Consider the following 23,389-nt stretch of genomic DNA (forward strand, 5'->3'; position numbering starts at 1 on the left):
AAACCATTGCCCAGAGGAAACCACCTATGTGGCACTCATGTTCTTTGGTTATCCACTTTATCCACTGGGGGTACAACTATCAACAAAACACAGCACTTCCTAAAAGGAACTCTTGGTATATAGCTTCCAAAAGTAAGGGCAGTCAGTAGTGAAGATTTGCTGAGTATTATGGGTGACCCAGAGTTGGGAGTTTCTGAATAGACTTGAAAGAGATGATGCAGCCAAACAAGAGGAGTCGTTGCAGGCGGTCACTTCAGGCTGGCCCAGAAACCGATGGGAGTCGCTGGCGTGCAGAGGACCACGTGAGAAAGCCTGGGGAGGGATGGAGCCAGAGAGGGAAGCAGGAGCCCAATGGGGGCCACGTGGTGGAGCTTGAAGCTCAAGGGGAAACAGAGCTTTATAAAGCTCTTAAAGCTAGGAAAGAACATCGTCTGCTGTAAATGTTTAATTTTATCCTTATAGGAGAAGAATTCAGCAGCTATAAGCCCGAGGGCTGTTTCAGTTTTCTAAAAGAGAGGTAATAGTCTGGGTGAATCGAACAGTGGTAATAGGAGCCCTGGTATCATAGTGGTTGCTCATTGGGCTGCTAACAGCAAGATGAATCGTTCAAAGCCACCATTTGCTCCTGGGAAGGAAGACAAAGCTTTCTGCTCCCACAAAGCATTACATTCTCAGAAACTCACAGGGGCACTTCTATGATGTCCTATAGGTTTGCTAGGAAGCAACATCAATTTGATGGCAATGAGTGTATGGCTTTTGAGGGTTAAAAATGAGAGGGGAGGTATGAGAAATACTTCAGAATTAAAGCCTTTAATGCTTGGGTGACCAGACAAGTTTTTCCTTTTTCATGGAATAAAACTATGGGAAAAAGAAATATGTATATATTTAAAAACAAGCATGGAAATAAAAGAGGTCTGTTTACTTAGAATTATCTCTGCCTCTTTCTGTTTGGAAAAAATTTTTTTTTAATCTTTGAGTTCATGAGGCCCAGAAGGTTAACAAGCCATCTCTTTGCCTAGCTCAGACAGTTAGGGCTGAAGCTGACTGCTCTCAGCCAAGGGAGACCCTGTGATGAGAAATGACTGCTGAGAGATAAGAAGCCCAAGGCTGAGACTGGCAGATCTCTCAATCATCACAGCAATTTGAGGCTGAGCCACCCCAGAGTCCAGAAAGAACGCCATAGGAGTGTGTGTGTGTGCATGCCCATGAGCACTCACATGAACACATGCTCGTGCTATCTAGTGGAACAAACACTGAAGTTTGACTTCAGTTCAGCCAGTCTTTTCTGAGATTCATTTTTATGAAAAAGGAATGGTTGGTCTACGTGGTTTTCTATTTAATTTCCTCTTTTAAAAATATGTGTTGTTTTGAGACAGTTTTTAGGGACAACAATGCCCAACAAGATCTTAAATAATTTGAAGCTACAGACGTGCTAGAATGCCTGCAAACATTTTTGGTCACTCTGTTGCCAGAAAACTAGGAAGGGGTCAGGAGAGTCCGTCACTGTTTCAGCCAAAGACAGAGGCAAGGTTGATTTGAAAAATTCTGTTTCTTCCTTCAAGTGCTAAGAAAAGGAAACAGTGGGATATGCTGCCTCCAAACTGCTTCAACGATTCAGTGAAAATCAAGCAAATTATATACCTTAGACTATGTGACAAGAAACAGTTTTCATTCATCCCAGGAGGTAATTCCAGGTTTTACAATCATCAGAGGACTTTTGAGCAATGGAACAAAAAGGAGCAAGGTTCACGGGAAAACAGTGTACCTTTTCCGAAGAGATTATCAGACCATCATTTTATATCTTCTTTACTCTGGAGGCTATCAGACCTCCCCCGTGCCCCACTAAGGCTCCCGAAGATTTCAGGCTCCATTGCTTATCAAAATGGCCCTGCTTCCCCTTTTCTGAATTAGAGCATCCTTACTGATTAGGTTTAAAAGGAATGTTTACTACTGGGGGTGGGGGGTGGGGTCAGGGAGGGGGCAGTTTACATCTTGAGTCCCTTTTCACAAGCTAAATCTCAACCGGCCAAATCCAAACTATGCTCCATTTTCAGTAGATGGATTAACAGGAGCTAACTCTTTCACCTCCATCAGTGCAACTTTTAAAAGAATTTTTAAATGGTATAAGATCTTTACCCACTTTTTAACCTAGCCCCTAAATATATTTACTATACTTAAAACACACTTCAAAAGAATGTAACTTCCAGCATTTTATGTCTTTTGTTTATTTTGTGTCTTTCAGTATTGTTTTCATTCAAACCTTGCAGCTACAGATTTAATTTAATGATTTTGCAGAAAGCATTTGCCATAATTGTCAAGACAGTCTCGCTGTTAAATCAGCAACCAAAAGCAAACTACTTTTCTATCAGGAGCCCTTTTAAAATTAAAATAAACACACTAATCCTACTAAATAGCCTGTTTTATGTGGTATATCCACATGGATAAGATAGCTTGGGGTCTCGGTTAAAGGCGCAAGATCATGAAGGAACCGCCACCCTTGGGAAGTTAAACAATAAGACCCACGCAGTGCACCACTCCGGTACCTCTAAGGCCTGTCGCCTTCAGAGCCTGGCCTGTGGCGAGTGTGGCCATCCAGCCAAGCACAAGAAAAATATAACTCGGGGGCCATGGCTTACAGATGAAGTACCATCAGCCCTGGTGAGATGAACACCTAAAAATTGTGCCCCACAAATCAGGCAGGGAGTTCTTGAAGGAAAACAGGTAAACTGAGAAGGGTTGGGGTTGTAGGTCAGTAACTTTGAATAAGTAATATGCCAAGGGTCATGGATTCTAATCTGTTATCAGTAAGGAACTGCTGATTTCTGGACTTTGTTTTCCTCTTCTTCCTGTTTGATGAGAGAGCATAAATATCCACTATGCCTTCCTTCCTTCCTTATCAAGAGAATAAAAATATCCTATATTTAATCACGTTTCTCAAGTGGAAATAAGAAAAAACCTTTGGTGTGAACTCAGGTTTTTTTTTTTTTCATTTAATTAAAACTGTACCTCAACACTTTCAGCTATTTGTATATATTGTTCCTAGTTGATTAGAATCAACCGAAACTCCCGACAGCAAGAATATGACATTTGATTAAATCAGTCGTGTGCCAACCCGTGACCTGATACAATTAACATTTTAGTAAATCTCTCAGCGACTGCAAAGCAATTCATTCCCAAGCTCAGTGGCTTAAAACAGCACTGGTTCTTTCTCGCTGTGTTGGCTGATTAGGGCTGGACTCACTTGGGCCACTCGTCTTCTGACTCCCAGTGTGATTCAGGTTCCTCCAAGGGGTTCATGCTAGCATCCAGTCTGAAGGGCCAGCAGCTACTCAAAGGATGCTCTTGTGTTAATGGTAGAGGGAAAAAAAGCAGGCCCAACCACAGATAGCACATGTCCAGCCAGTGTTTGCATCTCTCCACATCCTGTTGACCAAGTCAAGTCCCATGGCAAGCCCAGCACAATGCGATTGGAAAAAACACAAATGCTATTCTACTTGAATAAAGAAACGCTGGTGCATCCACCCAATGGAATTTTGTGCATTCCTAAAAAACAGTGATGAAACACCTGAAATGGACGGAACTTGGAAACCATTATGCTGAGTGAAATGAGTCAGAAGGACACATATTGTAAAAGTCCACTACCATAAGGACAGATAGCAAGACAAAGGCAGACTTTGTACTGCTTTTCTACTCTCAGGTCATGTAATCTTCTAACCCGATTTTCCAAACAACAAAATAGTGAGCCTGTCTAGTGCCCAAGAACCATATATCACCCCCTTTATTTGTACATCACAAAACCCACTTCAATAGTGGAGGCCTCACCTCAGCTGGGAAGACCAATCAGTTGTTGCCATACAACACTGTCGTAAGATCGCCCCAAATCAATAGACACCCTTACAAGAATGATGAGGGAAACTTACTGGAAACTCAAGTCAAAACACGAGGTGGAGGACATGGTTGTCTTGGACAAGGCAATTACACTCCTCTTGATGGGTGAACCAAGTGGAGCAGCGTGTCATGGGGGGAGGGGGATGCCTAACAATATGTATATAGAACCCAAGGGAGAATACACTTGCTACTGTGTTCCTAATGGGACACATTTGACCTAGTTTCCATCCACTCCTCAGTGACTCGGGCTGTGTGCTAGAGACTACTGGGACTTCAGACCCTGTCCTTCCAAGACACACAACTTCCTTCAGGAATAGAACTTGCCTGTAGAAAATTCAAGGAACAGACGGACTCCTTTGGATTTAAGCCTACAATGCCCTAAAGAAGATGAGCACTATCCCAGGGTTATGGAATTGGGGGTGGTTGGACTTTGCTTCAGATCTCTTATTCTGCCGGTACCCAATGAATGGCAGCCCGGGATGATTACAGATTTACTATTTTTATGATCTCTATGTTTCTTTCCCCACATGTGTTAGTCTGGCAGGCATGCTTCTGCCCTTGTAAATGAGTGTTATTGAAAGTTTTGTTCTATCCCCAGCCTTCATTTTTAAAAATCATTTTATTAGGGGCTCATACAACTCTTATCATAATCCATACATACATCAATTGTGTAAAGCACATTTGTACATTCATTGCCCTCATCATTCTCAAAACATTTGCTCTCCACCTAAGCCCCTGGCACCCACTCCTCATTTTTTCCCCTCCCTTCCCGCTCCCCCCTCCCTTATGAACCCTTGATGATTTATAAATTATTCTTTTGTCATATCTTGTCCTGTCCGATGTCTCCCTTCACCCACTTTTCTGTTGTCTGTCCCCCAGGGAGGAGGTCACATGTAGATCCTTGTAATCGGTTCCCCCTTTCCAATCCACATTCCCTCCACCCTCCCCGTATCGCCTCTCACACCACTGGTCCTAAAGAGATCATTTGTTCTGGATTCCCTGTGTTTCCAGTTCCAATCTGTACCAGTGTACATCCTCTGGTCTAGCCAGATTTGTAAGGTAGAATTGGGATCAAGATAGTGGAGGAGGAGGAAGCATTTAGGAACTAGAGGAAAGCTGTAGGTGTCGAAGGGAGCAGGTATCAGGCATCATCAGAACAAAAAAATCATATCACAGTGAATGAGGTGGGGAGTGAGGAGTGGAGACCCAAAGCCCATTTGTAGGCCACTAGACATCCCCTTACAGAAGGGTCTCGGGGAGGAAACGAGCCAGTCAAGGTGCGATGTAGCAACGATGAAACATACAACTTTCCCAGCCTTCATTTTAGTACAGTATCCAATCACCGAAGCTTTTAATCTGTACAAGTCAGCAATTCATGTATCGTGGGCTGAAAAGCTGGACCTGTGCGTGTATAATTTTCTTTTCTCAATAGTGTTTTAAATTCTATACCACTGGTTAAATTAATGATACTAGCAATAGAATTGCTTAATGCCCTGTGGGAATGATTTATAGTGCTCTCTATTGTAAAATGATAATGATTATCTCTAAAGTTAACCAAAGACATATATAAGTAGCCTTAATCTAAGAACAATTTGTTCTTGTGACATGGCCGTACTTACCCTCATGAAATGATCCCTGGAAGATGCAAATGCTAGCAACGTGTGGTGAAGAAGTCAGATGGTGCATCTGGGGTCTAAAAGGCTTGTCTTCAAACCAGCAGCCATCTAAGTGAGACATCAACTAAGTCCACATGGAAGAAGCACACCAGTCTGTGTGATCCAATGATTATAAGTTATAAAATCCAAGTCTGAAGGAGGGTATGGGATCCAAGCCTAAATTCTGAGCTCTTGGTTTGTAGAAAGCTATGGATGACAGTAGATGCCCAAAATCCATTTGCAGTGTCCCCACATAGAGGAAGCTTCCAGCGAATCTCCTCTGACCACAGTCTGGGGGTGTGAATAAACTTTCTGTCAATTGTGGCAGGTGAAGTTAGGGTAAAATGTAACACTTTAGCATTTGATCCCCCTTTTGGCACTTCTTAGCATTATTTAAGTTTTTAATATTTTCTGTCTGTTTTCAATTGAGGTTTTTCTAAATTTTATTTTGTCATTTTTGTTTGTTTTGTACGATTTTCTGTCTATGAAATCCAGGATAGGTAAAATGATAGAAGACAATATATTACCTAGGGGAAATACAGCGAAAGTTGGGGAGGTGGGGATGAAGAGCTAACAACGAGTCCAAGAAAGAAGAAAATGTTCTGAAATGGATTGTGGTGATGACTGCACATTCTTCCTAATGTGATGGAACACTTCAATTGTACAATGTGCGAAGTACATGCCAATAAGACTGTTTTTTAAAATCCTGTTCTAGTGAGTTATGGGGTAGAGTAGGGAGCAGGGAATAAGTATGTCATTTTGAAGATCTAGCATAGTAAAATAACATAGAAATTGATGCATTTATATTCTCATGGAAATGGGAACACAGGATAACTAAAATGTTTCAGAGCAGCCTTTCTGAGTTGGGAAACTCTGTTTCTCCCTGTATATTAGCTTGTTCTTCGGTGTATTGGCTTTGATTCTTGGGGTTAACCACTTAATTCACACATGTAATGGGCAAAGTCACATGACCATAGGATTGAGTGTTGAGTGTGTGAGTATTGAGTGTGAAAACCCAGTTATCAAAAACCAGCCACGAAAGAAGAAAAAACGTATAAAGGCCAAATCGACGCCATTAATTGTATTAAGCTGTAGTTAGCATTCACTGTCCTTTATGAAAATGCAAATGACAGAGAGCCACGGCGTAGGTAATCTAAAGTTGTAAATAATCCAAAAATGATTTGTATTGACTTTCGATGTAATTTAAGCCGTGTTTGGCCCATAAGATTCATGTCAAGGAAATTTAAAAGTGCACCACAGAGCCCTCTGCATCCCCAGGCTGGACATGCAGCCAGCAAGGCCAGGTGGCTCAGAAGCAGGATTTGGTCACATATAATTGAAAGCTGGTTTAAGGGTTAAGTGAAATAATATTTGCAAACCATTCATAAAGACCCTGGCACACAAGAGATGCTCACTAATGGTTCCTCTGACATCCCTCCCTTCCCTGCCTCGCCACGGCAGCACAAAGATCATGTTTTTAATCACTTTCTTCAAGTGACTGGTGGGCTGCAGAAATAAGAAAACATTTGGTTCAAACTCAATTTTTGTTTCATTTAATTAAAACTGTACCTCAACACCTTCAGTTGTTTGTATGTACTAGTCAATTAGAATAAACTGAAATTCCCTGCATGGCCAGAATATGACATTTAATTAAATCGGCAGTATGCCAAACATTTGTTCAGCTCTAGGTTTTTGTTGGTTTCAGCTGATCCAAGGTCTTATAGCATTTTATATCCCAACCGGGTAGTGTGCAGTTTTCTGAATTTAAATATGTACTTTTCATAATCATGTCCATTCCTCTGAGTGCTCAGAAGTTCCGATCATTAAAAATAATTGTAATTAATTCTTAATTAAAACCAATTGCTACTTCTGTAAATGGCCAAAGGAAAAAGTTATCATACAGCTAGCCTTTAAATTTTGTCTAGATATTTCTTTTTGATAGTTTTACGTAATGACTCCTTCAGGAGCTACTAACATTAATGTAAGACTGTATTGTTGATAACGAACACAGATATAGATGGTTAGATTACTATGTGCAAATTCAAACTTATATATCATTAATTTATATAATTTACACATTTTCCATCAATTAATGTAATTTGCATGTTTACCTGTCATAATGAATAAAAACATGACTCAGAATTGACTCAATGGCTGTGGGTTTGTATCAATAATGATAAAAATGCTACTGTATGGACATTTCATTTTTAAAGCTGCAGCAATAATGTACTACCAGAAGCGCTCACCGGTTTCTTGAAAGTAGTTTTCAGAATATGTAAGCGATTTGTACCTGACACACACTGACATCCTGTGCGTCTATGTAAGGTACTGAGAACATGAAGTCGGCGGTGCAATTAGCTTTTAAAAATGCCGACAATTACCAGAGAAAACAGCAAGGCTGTGAGGGTAGGAACGAAAATTAAGCATGTTTTTTTGTTAGTCAGTAGGCGTATTTGTGAAGGGCCTTATACCATCGTTTGTCCTTTACATTTCATTTGGAGTGCGGGTCCTTTTGTGTAATCGTTATTGCTCATAACAGAATACCTTCTTGCATCAGCCCAGTCGAATGAGAGGAGTCCCTGGCTGATCCCACTACTACCAACCTACAGGTTGCGGGTTCGAACCTACCCAAAGGCAGCTCAGAAGAAAGATCTACGTGCAAAAGGTCGTAGTCATAGATCCCCTCAGAATGCAGTGCGACTGAGCCTACAACACACGGAGTTGCCTGAGATTAGCGTCACATCGATAGCAACTGATTTTCAGTTTAACCTCTTGATAGCAATCTGAGAGCAATATGCTTCTCCCATTTCCATTTCAAAAAAATTTTAAAAATACATAGATCAATTTGTAAGTTTTTCAAAAATTGTATTTTTTGCACTTAACAACAGGAAAGCAATTTTATTTATCATATACTGCCATGCCTCTTGCTATGTAGAGTTTGAAGGCTATAAATATTACCCTTTTATCAGAAATGTGCCCCACTGGAGGAAAGAAAGTAGCTGTGAGTTTGGTTTTATCTGATTCATCAATGTCAGTGACTATGTTGTGGTACTTGTATGTCTTTACTCTTGCCCCCCACCCTAAGGTTTTCTTTCTCAGACAAGTACTGATTTTTTATTATTTAGAGCAAAAAACATTTGCAATGGGAATATGTTAGGCCACATCAAAAATGTGAATGTATTATTATGACTTCATATTTACGGATCCCTCTCTCTCTGTATCTAGCTGTGCAAGGATCGGGTATCGTTTTCCGGACAGTGGAGGTCACTTTACACAAAGAAGGCAACACCTTTGGGTTTGTGATACGAGGTAGGTGGTTATTAGACAATAGGAATCATCAGTTCTTAGAGCACTGATCAGTGAAGTATTTGGAATTAAGTAGAAAATCATCCTCAAACAAAACGATGTTCCCAGTGTGCAAAGCCATCTTATAGTATGTGTACCATTAGTCTCTAAAATAAACGAAACAATGAATGAGCAGCAACATGGAGTCCCTCTGGTCTCACTTCCATTTCGGTCCGTTAATACAGAGGAAGAAGTCATTATTGAAACCTTATGCATTCAGTCAATTAGTAACATTTTCTTTTTCAGCATGTTTCCCCCCTCCCCTTCCTTTTCATTCATACTTAACTGTATTATCGGTGAGTCAAAAGTGTTGATTACGGCTTGGCTTGACTTAATACACTTGGATGAAGCAACTGGGTATAATTATTTTCTTCTGAAATACATTGTGTTATTTTGGTGCTATAAATAAAGGTGGGGGGTGTTGAAGGTAATCACATCGCCTATGCGTATCAATGTGCAGTTGCTTGATTTAAATTAAAACTCCATTTACTTTCACACGAGATGACAGTGGTATAGATTCTAAGTAGCTCCAGCCTAACTATAAAATCATTCCTAGAGAGCTCTAATTCTGTCTTTTAATATTTTATTCTTATTATTAGCCATTTTGGCCCTTAATGAGGACACCTGCACGAACAGCTCATGGTTTCCTGCTGTGACCATGGGTTTTGATAGAAAACCATGGAAGCACCAGAGTCCACGTTGCTTAATGTGGTGACGGTTGCTCTTTTCACGTGCAGCATTTCGTGCTTCACCAAAGTGAAAATCCTATGAAAATTATTGAACCATGAATTCATAATATTAGACAAAGTTGCTGTGTACATTTGTGTAGACTGGTCTTCAGTGACTGAACTGTTCCCATTGCCTGTCAATCATTTAGCAAACCAATCAATCAAATAGTTATTGAGCCTGTGATAATATGCCAGCATAGGATAAAGTACTGTGGAGACAGAAGACAAGACTCCCATCCACAGGGCATTACAGCCCAGTGAATTTAAGACGTAAACGGATCAAGTACCATGGATGAAGTGAGTGGTTCGGAGCACAGGGAACTGGGACTCACTGAGTGGTTTAGACCTGCAGCCATCACATTTTTCGGACCAAGGCCTATTTTCAAGTGGAGCAACAGATTCCAAATGACACTTCTCTTTCTTATTTCCAAATTGCTGTGTGAAAGAGTTACGTGAAGATCATGGAAAGTCACTATGCAAATATTTTCGACTTGATGAGGTGGTATGTATATATCTGTTTGACGATATAGCTAACAGAAACTTGAGTCATATGCAAGAAGCCCAAATATAGAAAAGCTGTAGTGAAAATATCACTGCTGATGCCAATATCCCTCACTAGTGATTGTTGTCCCTAATAGTAAAATGGCTGAGAACTAAGAAATAAAAGAATAGGAGTGATTAAATTCACAGCTTCTTCAAGACAATTAATGATGTACTGTTAACAAAAGTTTCTTCCCATATTTTTCAGGAATTTCAAATATATCTGTGTGTGTGTGTGTGCATACCTGTGCACAGATACACACTACACAAGATAGTAGTTTTGTGATAAAGGCCTAGAATACTGGCTGATACATGTTAGGCACTTAACTAATTAAATAATGTTTTTTAGTCTTATGTGGGCATCAGACTTCTTAGTAATAATGAACTGAAATTAGTTTGTGAGTACGATGTTTTTGTTGGCTTTCATAACTTCCTAGGACATTGGTTGTACATAAAAATAAAAGTTCTTGGAATTTCGCAATGAGAACCAAATATATACTTACATGTTAAAATCAGCGTGAGGACCTAAAAATCTACATTTTTAGAAGAGCTCGAAGGTCTAATATCTAAGACCCTCCGTGTGGAGGGTCTCCTTTGCTTAAGGAAACGCTTTGCTCTCTCTCTCATCCCTTCAGAATGATTACTTACAATAAGACTTGCAGAATGATAGAAGACTGTCGATAAATACTACCATGATAGATAAAGACGTAATGGTAGAGCGGGTATCTGAGCTGCACTGAAGGCAACAGGGAATCCCAGGAAAGTCAGGAGAAAGGGGGAAGATATGTTCATTTGCAGAGGGAGCATATTCATTTAGCACTAAAGAATTTCTCATCACCATTGAGAATAGGTCCTTGAACATTAATGCTAGCAGATGGATGGAGTTCTTTCTAATTCCCTTAAATCCCTGGTTCTCAACCCTGACTCCCCAAATAATCGACCACTAGATCTATGAATGAAAAATGGTTTTCTGACCTCCACCTTGGGCAGTTTAATGTCAACGAATTCCCTTGCCGCCAAGCCAGGAAGATGGTTTGGACTTCTAGGGAAACCGCTCTTCCAGGTAGTTGGCTATTGCTTTGAGCAGGGAAAGCACTTCCAGAGAGCGGCTGACCATGAAATGTAGAGTAGTCCACCCGTTTGACATACGCTACCAGATATCTTGATCTGCTCTACACTGTCGCCTTGGCAGTGACGGTTTTTAAAAGCATCTCAGGTGAATACAAAGTGCAGGAAAGCACTCTGCCCCGGAAGTCCTGATAGGGAAGAAAAGTCACACTTCTGAACTCTCACCAGGGCAGCACATTGTGGGCACTAGCCCACAAAATCCATGGAAGGCAGAAGGCAGAGGACCAGGTGACCTCAGAGCAGGGGGATACAGACAAGGAGAAACCAAGGAAAGGGGGTGACGTTGTCTCTCCTCACTCCTTCCCCCAGTCCAAAGACCACCAGAAACACACCTTCAATAGGTGAGTGTTTTGTTCTTAGAGGCACGTGTAGATTGGTGAAGAGGATGCAAGAGATGTAGAGTGGGAGGAGCAGAATCCAGGAGAGATGTGGAGTTCAAACAGAATCCCACGAAGAGGCGTGAAAAAGAATTCCGAGGGCTAGGCTTTGGTTAGGTGGTTTGAAGAACTGTTCTAGGGCGCAAACTTTTCTCTGGCTTGGGTGCTGTCAGGAAGTGAGGATAATCCTGTGGCGATCACAACTGATCTTCTGAGGCTTGAAGAATGACGCTGTGGCTGGTAGAGGTTTGGGCAAGGCTCGTGTTTTGAATTTTCAAACCTACTTCACCTGTGATTTTGCTTTTGTCCGGATCGGTCCTAGTGGCCTTGTCTGGTGTTGGTGTTCTGGGAAATTGTTTTGTGTTCAGCAGGAGAACACCCAGGTTCAGCTGTGAACACCACAGCCCAGAGGATAACACCAAAGAAGTTCCCTGCCCGCTTCTCTCTTTCTCAAGTTTGCTATTGGCAGAGCAGGCGCTGGAGATGGATGGATTGGTGAAGAGAAAACAGGAAAGATACATTTCATTTTCGGCTTGGTGAGGGGTTGAGGCCTGGTGAGGTGGTGGCGGGGGTAGATGGAGACGTCAGTAGACAGTTGGTTATAGGAGTACAGGTCTAAAACTCAGGGACAACCTATCAGGAAGAAATGATGGCTAGAAAGATAACTGGTTATGGTGGTTATTTTTGTTGATTGTGGTCCCAAAGTCTCATCAACTCTCATTTTACAGCAGCAGCAGCAGCAGCAGCAGTCTATACTAGCTTTAGATTCTGCAATTCAGGGTGTTCCTTGTAGCTCTGATAGATATTCCATTTAGTGAAAGTTCTGCGGATTCCTGAAAGTAACGTGTTCCCTTTTTGAATGTGATCACTTATTAATTATGCCTTTCCAATTAATGTACTCTATGGCATTTGATATTGCTTACTTATGGAAAAGCCTGGAAGGATACAATAAGTTCTTTCATTTCTAGAAACGAAAAAAAGGGTGGGGGGAATCCCAGGTGATGCAAACATACAGCCAAGATTGAGAATACCACTGCTCTCTGCCCGACGCCTGCTTTCCTGTCAGGCTTCACACTCTTAAGACCTAAGTAAATGATGAATGAAACGTGTTCGTTATGTTAAACCATACTCAAATGTCGCATATCTAAAAATGTGGCATGCTCACGGACTTGCCCTGCCTTCGTTTTCACGTGCTTGTTTGGACTCAGGCTAAGTCACCTTGTTGGAAAGGTCTCTTGCCTTCTTCAGCCCCCGGCCTTTGCCAGCTCTAGGGGAAAGCACACCAGCCTGCTGTGCTCCCCTCGACAAAGTGAAGCTCTCATAGTGTTCATATTGGTGTGGGCAAGCAGTTGCTATGTATAATTGTCATGATATTTATTGGGGGGGAAATGAATCTGAAAAAGTGGTGAATTTCCAAGTTTCAGGGAAGAGGAATTTTAGAAGTTATCAAGTTCAATGAAAGAATCAAATATTGAAATGGAGTTTTTGACCATTGGCGTGAATATATTACAATGCCTTTTCATGTTTCTCTTAGAGAAAGCTTGCTCACTTTTACCTGTGCCAAGTTTTGGAAATAGTAGTCCATCCCTAGGAAGTACACTTTATAATAGTATCTCTCGTTATTAAATATTGACTAGGTCCACCATGAGCATTGATTGAGGATCCTTGCAAAAGAATCCTTTTCTCCTGATGTTACTTGTTGGTACTGGTGTGAGGGTTTGGGTCTTGACATGGAGTTGTCAGCCACGCTGACGGCTGCCGCCCTTGATCTTCATCAGCAAGTGCTTCAAGCCCTCCTCACTTTCAGCCGGCAAGTGGTGTCATCTGCATATTGCAGGTGGTTAACCAGCTTGCTCCCATCCTGATGCTGCATTCTTCCTCACTCATATAACCCAGCTTCTCCAGTGCCTTGCCAGATGGGAGGCAAATCTGTACACATATGAGCATTAAAACTTTCTCCAATTCTTTTCGTTTAACTTTCACCCACTGGCCATAGTCCTGTTAGCACTCCGCCGTGCGCACCTGTCAAACAGCCTGCCTCCAGTCCAGCAGGCAGGTCGCACTAGGGACTGCCCAGGAGCCACTGAGGAGCATCGATGGAGGAAGGGGAGCCAAGGGGCCCTGGATGAAAACCATCATCTATCATGCATTACCTTCGATCTTGAAGGGTCTGTGTTTCTAAAAATATGGTGACACAGTCCTCCCAATTGTCAAAAGGGGGTGGTGGTGAACACCTCCATTGTAATTGGTACCATGTCAGTCACTTGGATTTCCTCTTCTTTTTAAACTTGGATTTTTTTTAACTTTAATTTTTATTTCCTTTTATGTCACATTGCAGATTTGCTCCTATGGCTTACAGCACAGGCTGGCCATCACCAGGCTGACACACTCATACTTTGCTTATTGCTAGAAGCTCTTTTAAGTGGCTGAGATTTATGGCAATTAGTTGGCGCTCTCGCCACACAGGTTGTCAACTCTTTTCTAGACCAGCCCTGGTACCACATGTATTTATTGAGAGGTGAAGAAATGGCGACTTCCACAGCCGACTCTCCATGAAAGAAGGAGACCTGTAAAGTCCTTCTGTGCCAGAGGAAAGCTGGCATGATGTCCTCCATACATCACACAGATGTGCTTTGCTTCCTCAGCTGGCATCTCCTAAGTGAACTTTTAAAATGGCAACAATGAGAGCGTGTTAAGCCTTATTTCTGTTCTTTGCTAGGGGGAGCGCACGATGATAGGAATAAATCTCGTCCGGTTGTGATAACATGTGTTCGCCCCGGAGGGCCCGCTGACAGGTAAGCTTCATCTCTCTGTGTCACTAGTAAAACTGGGGACTTCAGCAAGGAAGCTCATAAGCTAGAACTTTTACAGTAAGAGAGCAATATTAAGTAAATATGTTAGACCGTGAAAAGTGAAAGTGATTAGGCTGTGGAGGCAGAACCCAAACCAGGTTTGACTGTGGTGTCTACCACGTCCTGCCTGGGTCATTTCCGAGCTCCTCCTCATAAAATTTAGATAGCAAGACCTACCTTAGGCGGGGTTGTAGGGACCCTGGTGGTGCAATGGTTAAGCACTGAGCTGCAAACAGGAAGATTGGTGGTTCGCAGCCACCTGGCAGGAAAAGGTGCAGTCTGCTTGGAAACCCCCAAAGTTGGTTCTGCTGTGTCCTGGGGTCCCTATCGGTCAGCATCCACCTGGCTGCATGGTTTAGGTTTCATAGTTGAGTTTTATGAGAGATTGGAGCTATCCGAGGGGGCTTCAAAAAGCTCCTGGAAAATCTACACTGTCTTTTAATCCCATTTTCCCAGGAACGTTTGAAGCCCCCCCGCTTATGGTTCCTCGCGGAGGACTTGCCATACTGCAATTGCTTAGCAGGCAGCTGGGCCATTCAAGGCATCAGCTCTAACTGCTTGCTGGAAAGACAGGCAGCCTGCTTCTTATCATCACTAGCAGCCTTATCTTTATTGCTACTAGCATTACTCGTTTCCACGCAGTTTTATTGACATATAATTCACATATCATACATTTCAATGCCAAACCAAATTCACCGCCGTTGGGTCAATGCTGACTCATAATGACCCCTGGAGGTTTCTGAGGCTGGAGAAAAGCCCAGTCCTTGTCCCATGTGGAGCTCACAGCCCACTGTGTAACCACTACACCACCAGGGCTCCCCGACATGTCCGTAGCTCAAGCATAATAAAAAGTGAGTTGTATAATCATCATCACAATCAATTGTAAGACACTTCCTCTTCCTCGTCCTCATTATTGTTAGCTCCCCATATCCTTTCATCCTCCCCTGTCAGGCCCCTAGGGAATTAATCCAGGTACTGTCTCTGTTGACTTACCTATCCTGGATTTTATATATAGAAAACCATATGGAACAATAACAAGACACAAAACCCAACAACAATGACAGAACCTCAATCAAAAAGAAAGCGGAACATAAGAAACACTGGAACAAATATACATTGGATGAAAAGGGAGACCAAATATTAAGCTGTTACATTTTAACCTGATATCTCTTCAGTAACCCTCCTACAAGGCACTCTGCATGATAATAAGGTCATTCCCATCCCTAGTCCATAGTCAGAGGGGATTCACCGGCAGGTTTAATCCACAGGGGAACTCTGCAACTGATTTTTGGGCTTTCACTGTCATCCATGGCCTTCTGAAAAATCTGATGTTCAGAATTTAAGCTATAGGGAAGGGGGGAAATGAGCTGATATCCAGGGCTCCAGTAAAAAAATGCTTTGAAAATGATGGTGGTGGCATATGTGCAAATACGCTTGACACAATGGATGAATGTATAGATTGTGATAAGAGATGTAAGAGCTCCCAATAAAAGTATTGAATTAAAGAAAGAACTTAAGCTATAACACAGTACCCTCCTCTGGATTTGGATTTTATTTTTACCATCCTTCTGTCACACAAGCCTTTAAGGCAAGCCTTTAAGACCCCAGATGCTATTCTTCCTGATAGCTGGGCACCATCTGCTTTCTTCACCACATTTTGCTTATGTACATCAGTACAGAAGTGACATTTAGCACGAAGGGAGGAATATTTGCAGTCTCTAGAGCTTTCTCTTGCCTGCAAATTTCAATGTGTGAAAAGAGTGCTCCTTCAATGATCATATCATGAACCTTGTGGGTCCCAAGTAAACACTCCTCTGAAAGACATAGCTTTGTGCTAGTTCCCCCAGTGAAAGCCGACTCCTTGATAGAGGGGGAACAGAACTGCTGTCGGGAGATAGACTTGAAGGGCAGGAAGAAAATGCACTGATTATTTCATCTCTGCATTTTGTTTCAGACCAGAAATAAGTTTAAAAAAGGTTTTTTTTTTAAGCAATAGAGTAGTGATAATAAGTATTTAATGAGCACTTGCTGTATGCTGGGAACTGTGCTAAGTGCATGGCCAACAATAGTTTACCTTTCTAGCCACCCTCTAAGTGAAGTATTTTACCCATATTTACAGATGGACATATATCTATATCCTAAGGCCCAGATTGTTTAAATAACTAGCCAGTGACTAAGCAGAACTAGGGGAGGACGCAAATCCAGTATATTTTCATTCAAAGTCTGTAATGGCATCTCACTCTTTAAAAAGATGATGTTTAAGATGAAGTAAGAAAATATGAAAATACTGGTCTCGGTTATGTTTACATGGCCTAAAAGAAAGGTACCACAAAGTCAGAAATTCCTGGGAAATTTCTTAAATTTTGTTTTAACCTCATGCTTCTCCTAAATAAATAAGAACATATCCCATTACTTATCAAAATTCAGGGTTGGATTTAAAGACACATCAGAAATGGGCTACTAGTTTATGAGTAACTTATCAGTACATTAATTTAGGACTAAAAGATACCTTTTTTAAAAAATAAGATGAAAACACAAGGTTAAGCTACCTAACGAATTTCCTAGATGGAACACAAAATATACATACCCTCCTGATGAAAATACTTATCCTGCAGATGAACTCATCTCGAGGAGCTAGCTTATCTAGAGGAAATGTATCACCCAGACTAACGAGCTCATTTCAGTTATTCCCAAGTCTTTCCAATGTGATGTTCTCTCTCTGTGGCTCCCCTGAAGCCAGGAGGGTGTGTTCTGCAGCTCTGCTTAGGTTGCCTTGTGTCCCTAACATGTCACTAACACACAGAGGCGTCTTCTCCCAGTGCCTTGAGCTGCTGTGACCACAGCAGGGAGAATCGCATTTGCCTGCCTCTTCCAGAGGATGTGAGACTGCATCAACTTAATGATTGCCAAATGGTCTTATAAATCAGTAGGAAAATTTACAGACTAGGGAAATTTTTCACCAGCACTCCCTACCTCGCTTGGGTTCACTGGTAATAAATTGAATGAAATCAGCAGGCTTTTCTGCCCACCTGGCTTTGAGAAAAGAGGCGAATGCTATTTCATGGGCACTGATAAATCAATTTTAGACACTCAGGCAAAAACCCAGGGAGAAGGAAAGTGTGCCTCCCATCCTTTTGTACCGTAAGAGTTAACTGTGGGTAACTGGGTTATTTGCTACAGCATAGTTATTTTCTCATTACTAATTTTCATTTTACAGCAATTTTCCACTCAGGGTTGCCTCTTAACTCTCATGCTGTTGCACTTGATGCTGAAAAGGACATGCACATGGGATGGGTGGCAGAGTGGGTGTGAGAGGGAGACTTTGTAAATGACTATGAATGCTGAGCCCCATGATACAACATTAACAAGGGCTGCTTCTGTATTTGCCCTCCAGAGAGGGCACCATCAAACCTGGTGACCGGCTGCTCAGTGTGGATGGCATCCGGCTTCTTGGGACCACGCATGCGGAAGCCATGAGTATTCTGAAACAGTGCGGACAAGAAGCAACGCTGCAGATAGAATACGACGTCTCGGTCATGGGTACGTTGGAGCCCTCGGGCTGTGCTCACTCGGCTCGAGAATCTAGACTATCACTGCCCGTTCCCGAGAGGAAGCCTGAACTGGTAAGGCTTCCTGTAGCAGACAGGATTTCCTCCGTACCCTATCATTATTCTGTGGGTTCAGGTAGAGGTGAGTGGTGCTTCTCAGTAATTCAGTGTTCTTGTGTCGATCGGCTCGATAACAAGGTCTCATTCTGTCTGAGTGCTTCACCTAGCAATCAGCACCTGTGTACAGAGTACCCTGTGGCAACCAAGTAGTTTTCTTTCCCACATCACACAAAAATGGCATTGTTAACCTAGGGAGGGGTCATTTTTCTTTTACGACGTTGAGGCTGAAGCAATAAAGGCAGGGGGTGAGGGTGGGGATTCTTTTTCATTTTTCCTTTCATATCTTCCCAAGATGAAGCCAGCTCATCAGGATGCAGGGGAAGAACCATTCATTTAGGATACCTCGGGACAAGAGCGTCCAGGGGCCGGGTGTGGAATCGTTGATTCAAAGAAGTGGAGAGTTGTGCTCTTTCTTAAATAGTGGCTAGATCTGTTCTGTACCCGCCCACACATAGCCAGGCCGGGAAGATACTCCCTTGTGGCTTTTAGATGTTGAGAGAGAGAGACCGCGTTCTGTGTCATGCCGACTAAGGCAGAAAAATTATGAGAGAACGAATGGGAGCCTGAATGGAAACTTAGGCCGTGTTTCAAGCCCTCCGTGCAATGACCAGGCTTGATTATGTGACCTGACGTCACCAGTAAAGAAGGTGCTGTGAAATGTACTGGAGAAGGCGACTTATTCCATCACTACTCACGCCTCGAAGATTCACGCAAGCCCTCCTGGTGCTGCAGCAATTAACAGCTCAGCTTCTACCTGGAAGATGGGTCGTTTGGACCCACCCAGTGGTTCAGGGTCGTGTCCCTAAAAGGTACCGGCTAGAAAACCCTATGGGGCAGTTGTCGGCATTCACATTGGGTCACTGTATTAGTCTGGGTTCTCACGAGAAGCAAACGCAGTGACGCGTCTCCGTATCGTTGACTAGGAGGGAATGTATCTCAACATATGCCTCAACTGTGGAGGGAGCGTCATCCCATCCAAGGCTGTGGGTCAGATGTCAACTTGGGGCTTCTGACGCCTGTAGCTATGGTAACTGACAAACAGGAAGCAGGCAGACCCCTTGACAGGAAGGTAGATGCAGAGCTGAAAAAATCTAAGCTCCAGAAGCCACTGATGGCTCCTGGAGCCGGCGGGCGATGTGGCAGGAGGTGGATGAAGCAGATGCAGCAGCAGAAGGGAGCTGTAGTTAGATGCTATCAAGTCACTTCCAACCCAGAGTGATCCTGTGCACCGCAGAACAAAACGCTGCCCCGTCCTGTGCCATGCTCACACTGTGCCTCTGCGGATGCCCATTGTCGTCCATTTGGAGTGCCTTCTGACCCAGGGTGCCCGTCCTCTGGCACTGTGTCAGACAATGCTCTGCATCCGTGCATTACGCCTTCTTTGTTGACAGCGTTTCGAAGCTATGCGTAAGATTTTGAGCAGCTCCTTCTCCTAAGGGAGAAGCCAAGCCCTTCTTCGTTGTCTCTTCTTAGTCTGGAAGCTCCGCGGAAGCCTCTTCACGTTGGGTGGCCCTGCTGACACACCGGTGCCAGAGCTTCCAGCCTCACAGCAGCACACCAGCCACTCCGGATGACAAACTGATAGACACGTGGTGAAGAAGTGCGTTAGCTTCCACAGATTGTCATTCCATACGGAGTGGGCCACACCCTGAACGAAACGTTCCTCAATCGTATCAAGGTTGTGACCCGGTAAAGGAGGTGTGGTTCTCTGCCTTGTTCTTCCCACAACTGCCTGGCTGCTTTACAGAAGATCCCATCATGGAGTTCCCACACTGGGTTAGATCCTCTCCTGCGAGAATTCTGCCCCACGCCCCACATGCATACACACAACCCCACCCAGCCCCCTACAGCAAGTTGACATAAAACTCGAATCAGAATTGGCTCAGAGGCACCAGACAACATGATTTTGGCAGAATAATGTTGCTTGGGAGTGTTCTTAATCTGTCTGCTGGCCTCCCTTCTGAGTTAGATTATTTGAATTCTGTTTTCAGATCGACTGGTTTGGACCATGTTACTTGTTTTCTCAACTGTCAAATGGCGATGAGCAATATCTATGTTAAACAGCAATTAGGAAGACAACAGAAGGGTATACCAGTAAAATGCTTATGTATATTTCACTGACAGTGCAAAAGGACTGCTACCATTAAAAATAACAGATGTTTTATATCATTAACTCATTCTTAGCAGTAGGTGTGTTACTGTGGATGCAGTGGTAAATAGAGCACACCTGGTCCCTGCATGCATGAAGCTTGCAGTTGGGTGACCAGAATAGCCAGTAATCAACATTACCAAACAGATGCTCAGAATTTGTGATTATTACTGTGAAAGGTATTTCACACAATTCTCTGATAGGAAACAAGGGCAGCTACAGGTGAGAGCTGACTGGTAAGAAAAGGGCTCCAAATAGGATAGGAAGTGAGGACAACTAGGCCATCAACTCCCAAATCAAAGGCAATGATTGTCTGTCTGGGTCTGAATAGTCCACCTGACAGTGACAGTCAGGCGCATGGGGACTGGCTCCCTTCAAAGGAGTGCCAGGAGATGTGGGTGATGGAGTGAGTCATCCACGCCCCTCCTCTCGGCACTCCCCAACTCCAGTCATATCAATTTCACACCAGAGTGCCCAGACAGCTATCTAGTGAAGGAGAAGTGGCCCATCAAGAAGGAAACGCATGCTTGTGGGCAGTGGTGCCCAGGAACCAGAGCAGAGCTGAGATGCTTTGGTGCCCAAACAGCCCCTACTTGGGGCAGCAAGACTGGAAGCTGCAGACCCATTGTGGTGCTGGAAGGGGCCAGTCTGGAGTCAGTCAAGGTAAGGAAGACCTATGAACTACTGAACCGGGACAAGCACACGTCTATGCTGTTGAAGCACAGCGGGGCCCCGGAACCTTTGACCCTTCTGTGGCCTCAGGGTTCAGCTTTTACATAGACTCCACATTCGAGCAGCTGATGGCCCCCAGAAACTGCTGAAGGTACTGAAGAATGCAGTGTCAGATCACTTCGCAGTTGGATGCATGAACATTGGCACTTCTCTTTCCAGCCAGTTGTTGGTGATGTGTGAGAGTTGGTACCCGGCAGTGACCCTGTTGTCTTTGTTGTGGGGACCTTTGCCCATGGCCAGATCGACCTGGGGTGTTCAGGGAAGATGGTGTCCATCAGGAACTATCCCCTTTCTGCTGCCCTCACCTGTGCAAAACTGGCTACAGCCTTCAAAGAAGTAAGGTGGGGAAGGGGGTTGGAGGAGTCATCTGACAGAGACCCTTGGTTCCCAAACCAAATGCTCTTGACATCCTGTGTCTCTTTCTGAGTTGACTGCCGAGAGATGGCCTCCTCCATCCACACTGGAGCCTGGAAGCCAGGGCTGCACATTTGTCATTAGTTTACCCTAGAAACACAGTTCTTATGTTTAAAACAAAAACGAGGAAGAAAGAAACTCGTTCAGCGTTCCTTGGGGCTGCTGGATATAAGATAGCTATATAAAAATCAGTTGCCATGCTGTGATTTTGGTAAAATCAGTTAAAAAGTGAATATTTTAAGGTACCATTTATAAAAGCAACAAAACAATAAGATTCCTATGAGGAATTCCTAACAAAATATGAATAGCCATTGTAGATATACCTAAATAAAAACGCTACATCTTGTTCTTGAATATCAAAAACCCTCAACCTCCCTGCCATTAAGTCCATTCTGGCTCATAGTGGCCCTAAAGCACAGGGTAAAACCACCGCCGTGGATACCCAAGACTGTGACTCCTTACAGGAGCAGAAAGCCTCATCTTTCCCCCGAGGAGTTGCTGGTGGTCTTGAACTACTGACCTTGTGGTTGGCAGCCCAACATGTAATTTGAAAGATGTCCTTTCTTTCAAAGTCATCGAGAGACAATTCTATGCAAAATTTCTGTGGTATCACTGGGTGGGTTTGAACTACCAACTTTTAGGTTAGTATCCAGAAAAGAGTAGAACTGCCTCTGTGGGTTTCCAAGACTACAACTCTTTACGGGAGCAGAAAGCTTCATCTGTTTCACCTTGCGGTTAACAGCCCGCCCCACCAGGGCTAACAGCGGAGAAGACCGAGAAGATATTTACTTGTGTTTGATGGACTATGCAGTGGCATTTGGTTGTGTGGATCATAACAAACTGTGGCTAACATTAAGCAGAATGGTGCTCATAGAGAACCTACACGTGGACCAAGAGGCAGTTGTTGGGACCAACCAAGGGAATACTGTCTGGCTTAAAGTCAGAAAAGGTTAAGGTTATATCCTTCTACAAAACTAAGTCAATCTGTATGCTGAGCAAATAACCTGAGAAGCCGAAACATATGAAGAAAAATATAGCATCAGGATTAGAGGAAGGCTGATTAACAACCAGTGATGTGCAGATGACACAGCCTTGCTTGCTGAAAGTGAGGAGGACTTGAAGCACTTGGTGGTGAAAGACCAAGATTGAATCCTTCAGATTGGATTACAACTCTACAACTCAATGTAGAGCAAATAAAAGTCCTCATGACTGTACTCATATACCCACACCATCATGACAAATGGAAAAAACGATTAAAGATGTCAAAGATCTCACATTGACCAAATATTCTGCACAATTCTTTTTAAAGCAGTGGTTCTCAACCTTCCTAAGGCCATGACCCTTTAATACAGTTCCTCATGTTGTGGTGAAGCCCACCCCCCCCAACCATAAAATTATTTTCACAGCTACTTCATAACTGTAATTTTTCTCCTTTTATGAATCATAATGTAAATATCTGATATGCAGGATATATTAGGTGACTCCTGTGAAAGGGTTATTTGAGCCCCAAAAGGGTTGCAACCCACAAATTGAGAACCGCTGTTTTAAAGTGTTAAAGAATAAGGATGTCATTTTGAGGATTAAAGTACATCTGACTCACATCAAGGTATTTTCAGTTGCCTCATATGCATATTAAAATTGAACACTGAATAAGGAAGACCACAGAAGAAGTGATGCATTTGAATTATGGTGTTGGTGAAGAATATTGAAAATTCCAGGGAATGTCAGAAGAACTCAGAAATCTGTGTTGGAAGAGGTACAGCTTAGAATGCTCCTTAGAAGCCAGGGTGGTGAGACGTAGACTCACATACTTTGGACATGCTACCAGAAGAGAGCCGTCCTTGGAAATGGACATCATGATTCATGGTATAGAAGGCCAATGAACAAAAGGAGGACTCTAAAGGAGAGGAATT

General features: G+C 43.0%; 1 protein-coding gene across 1 annotated transcript in view; it reads left to right on the top strand.

Annotated features, from left to right (window-relative positions):
- GRIP1 (glutamate receptor interacting protein 1) overlaps positions 1–23,389 on the top strand; it is a 232,348-nt gene that overhangs the window by 55,930 nt on the left and 153,029 nt on the right. The window contains exons 5-7 of the mRNA XM_045288907.1: positions 8,769–8,852; positions 14,381–14,456; positions 17,908–18,053. Of these exons, the coding sequence (XP_045144842.1) occupies positions 8,769–8,852; positions 14,381–14,456; positions 17,908–18,053 (306 nt within the window). The remainder of the gene's footprint in view (positions 1–8,768; positions 8,853–14,380; positions 14,457–17,907; positions 18,054–23,389) is intronic.

Source organism: Echinops telfairi, unplaced genomic scaffold, assembly GCF_000313985.2.
Source record: "Echinops telfairi isolate 266 unplaced genomic scaffold, ASM31398v2 ScPeMD7_2;HRSCAF=8, whole genome shotgun sequence".
Taxonomy (NCBI): Eukaryota; Metazoa; Chordata; class Mammalia; order Afrosoricida; family Tenrecidae; genus Echinops; species Echinops telfairi.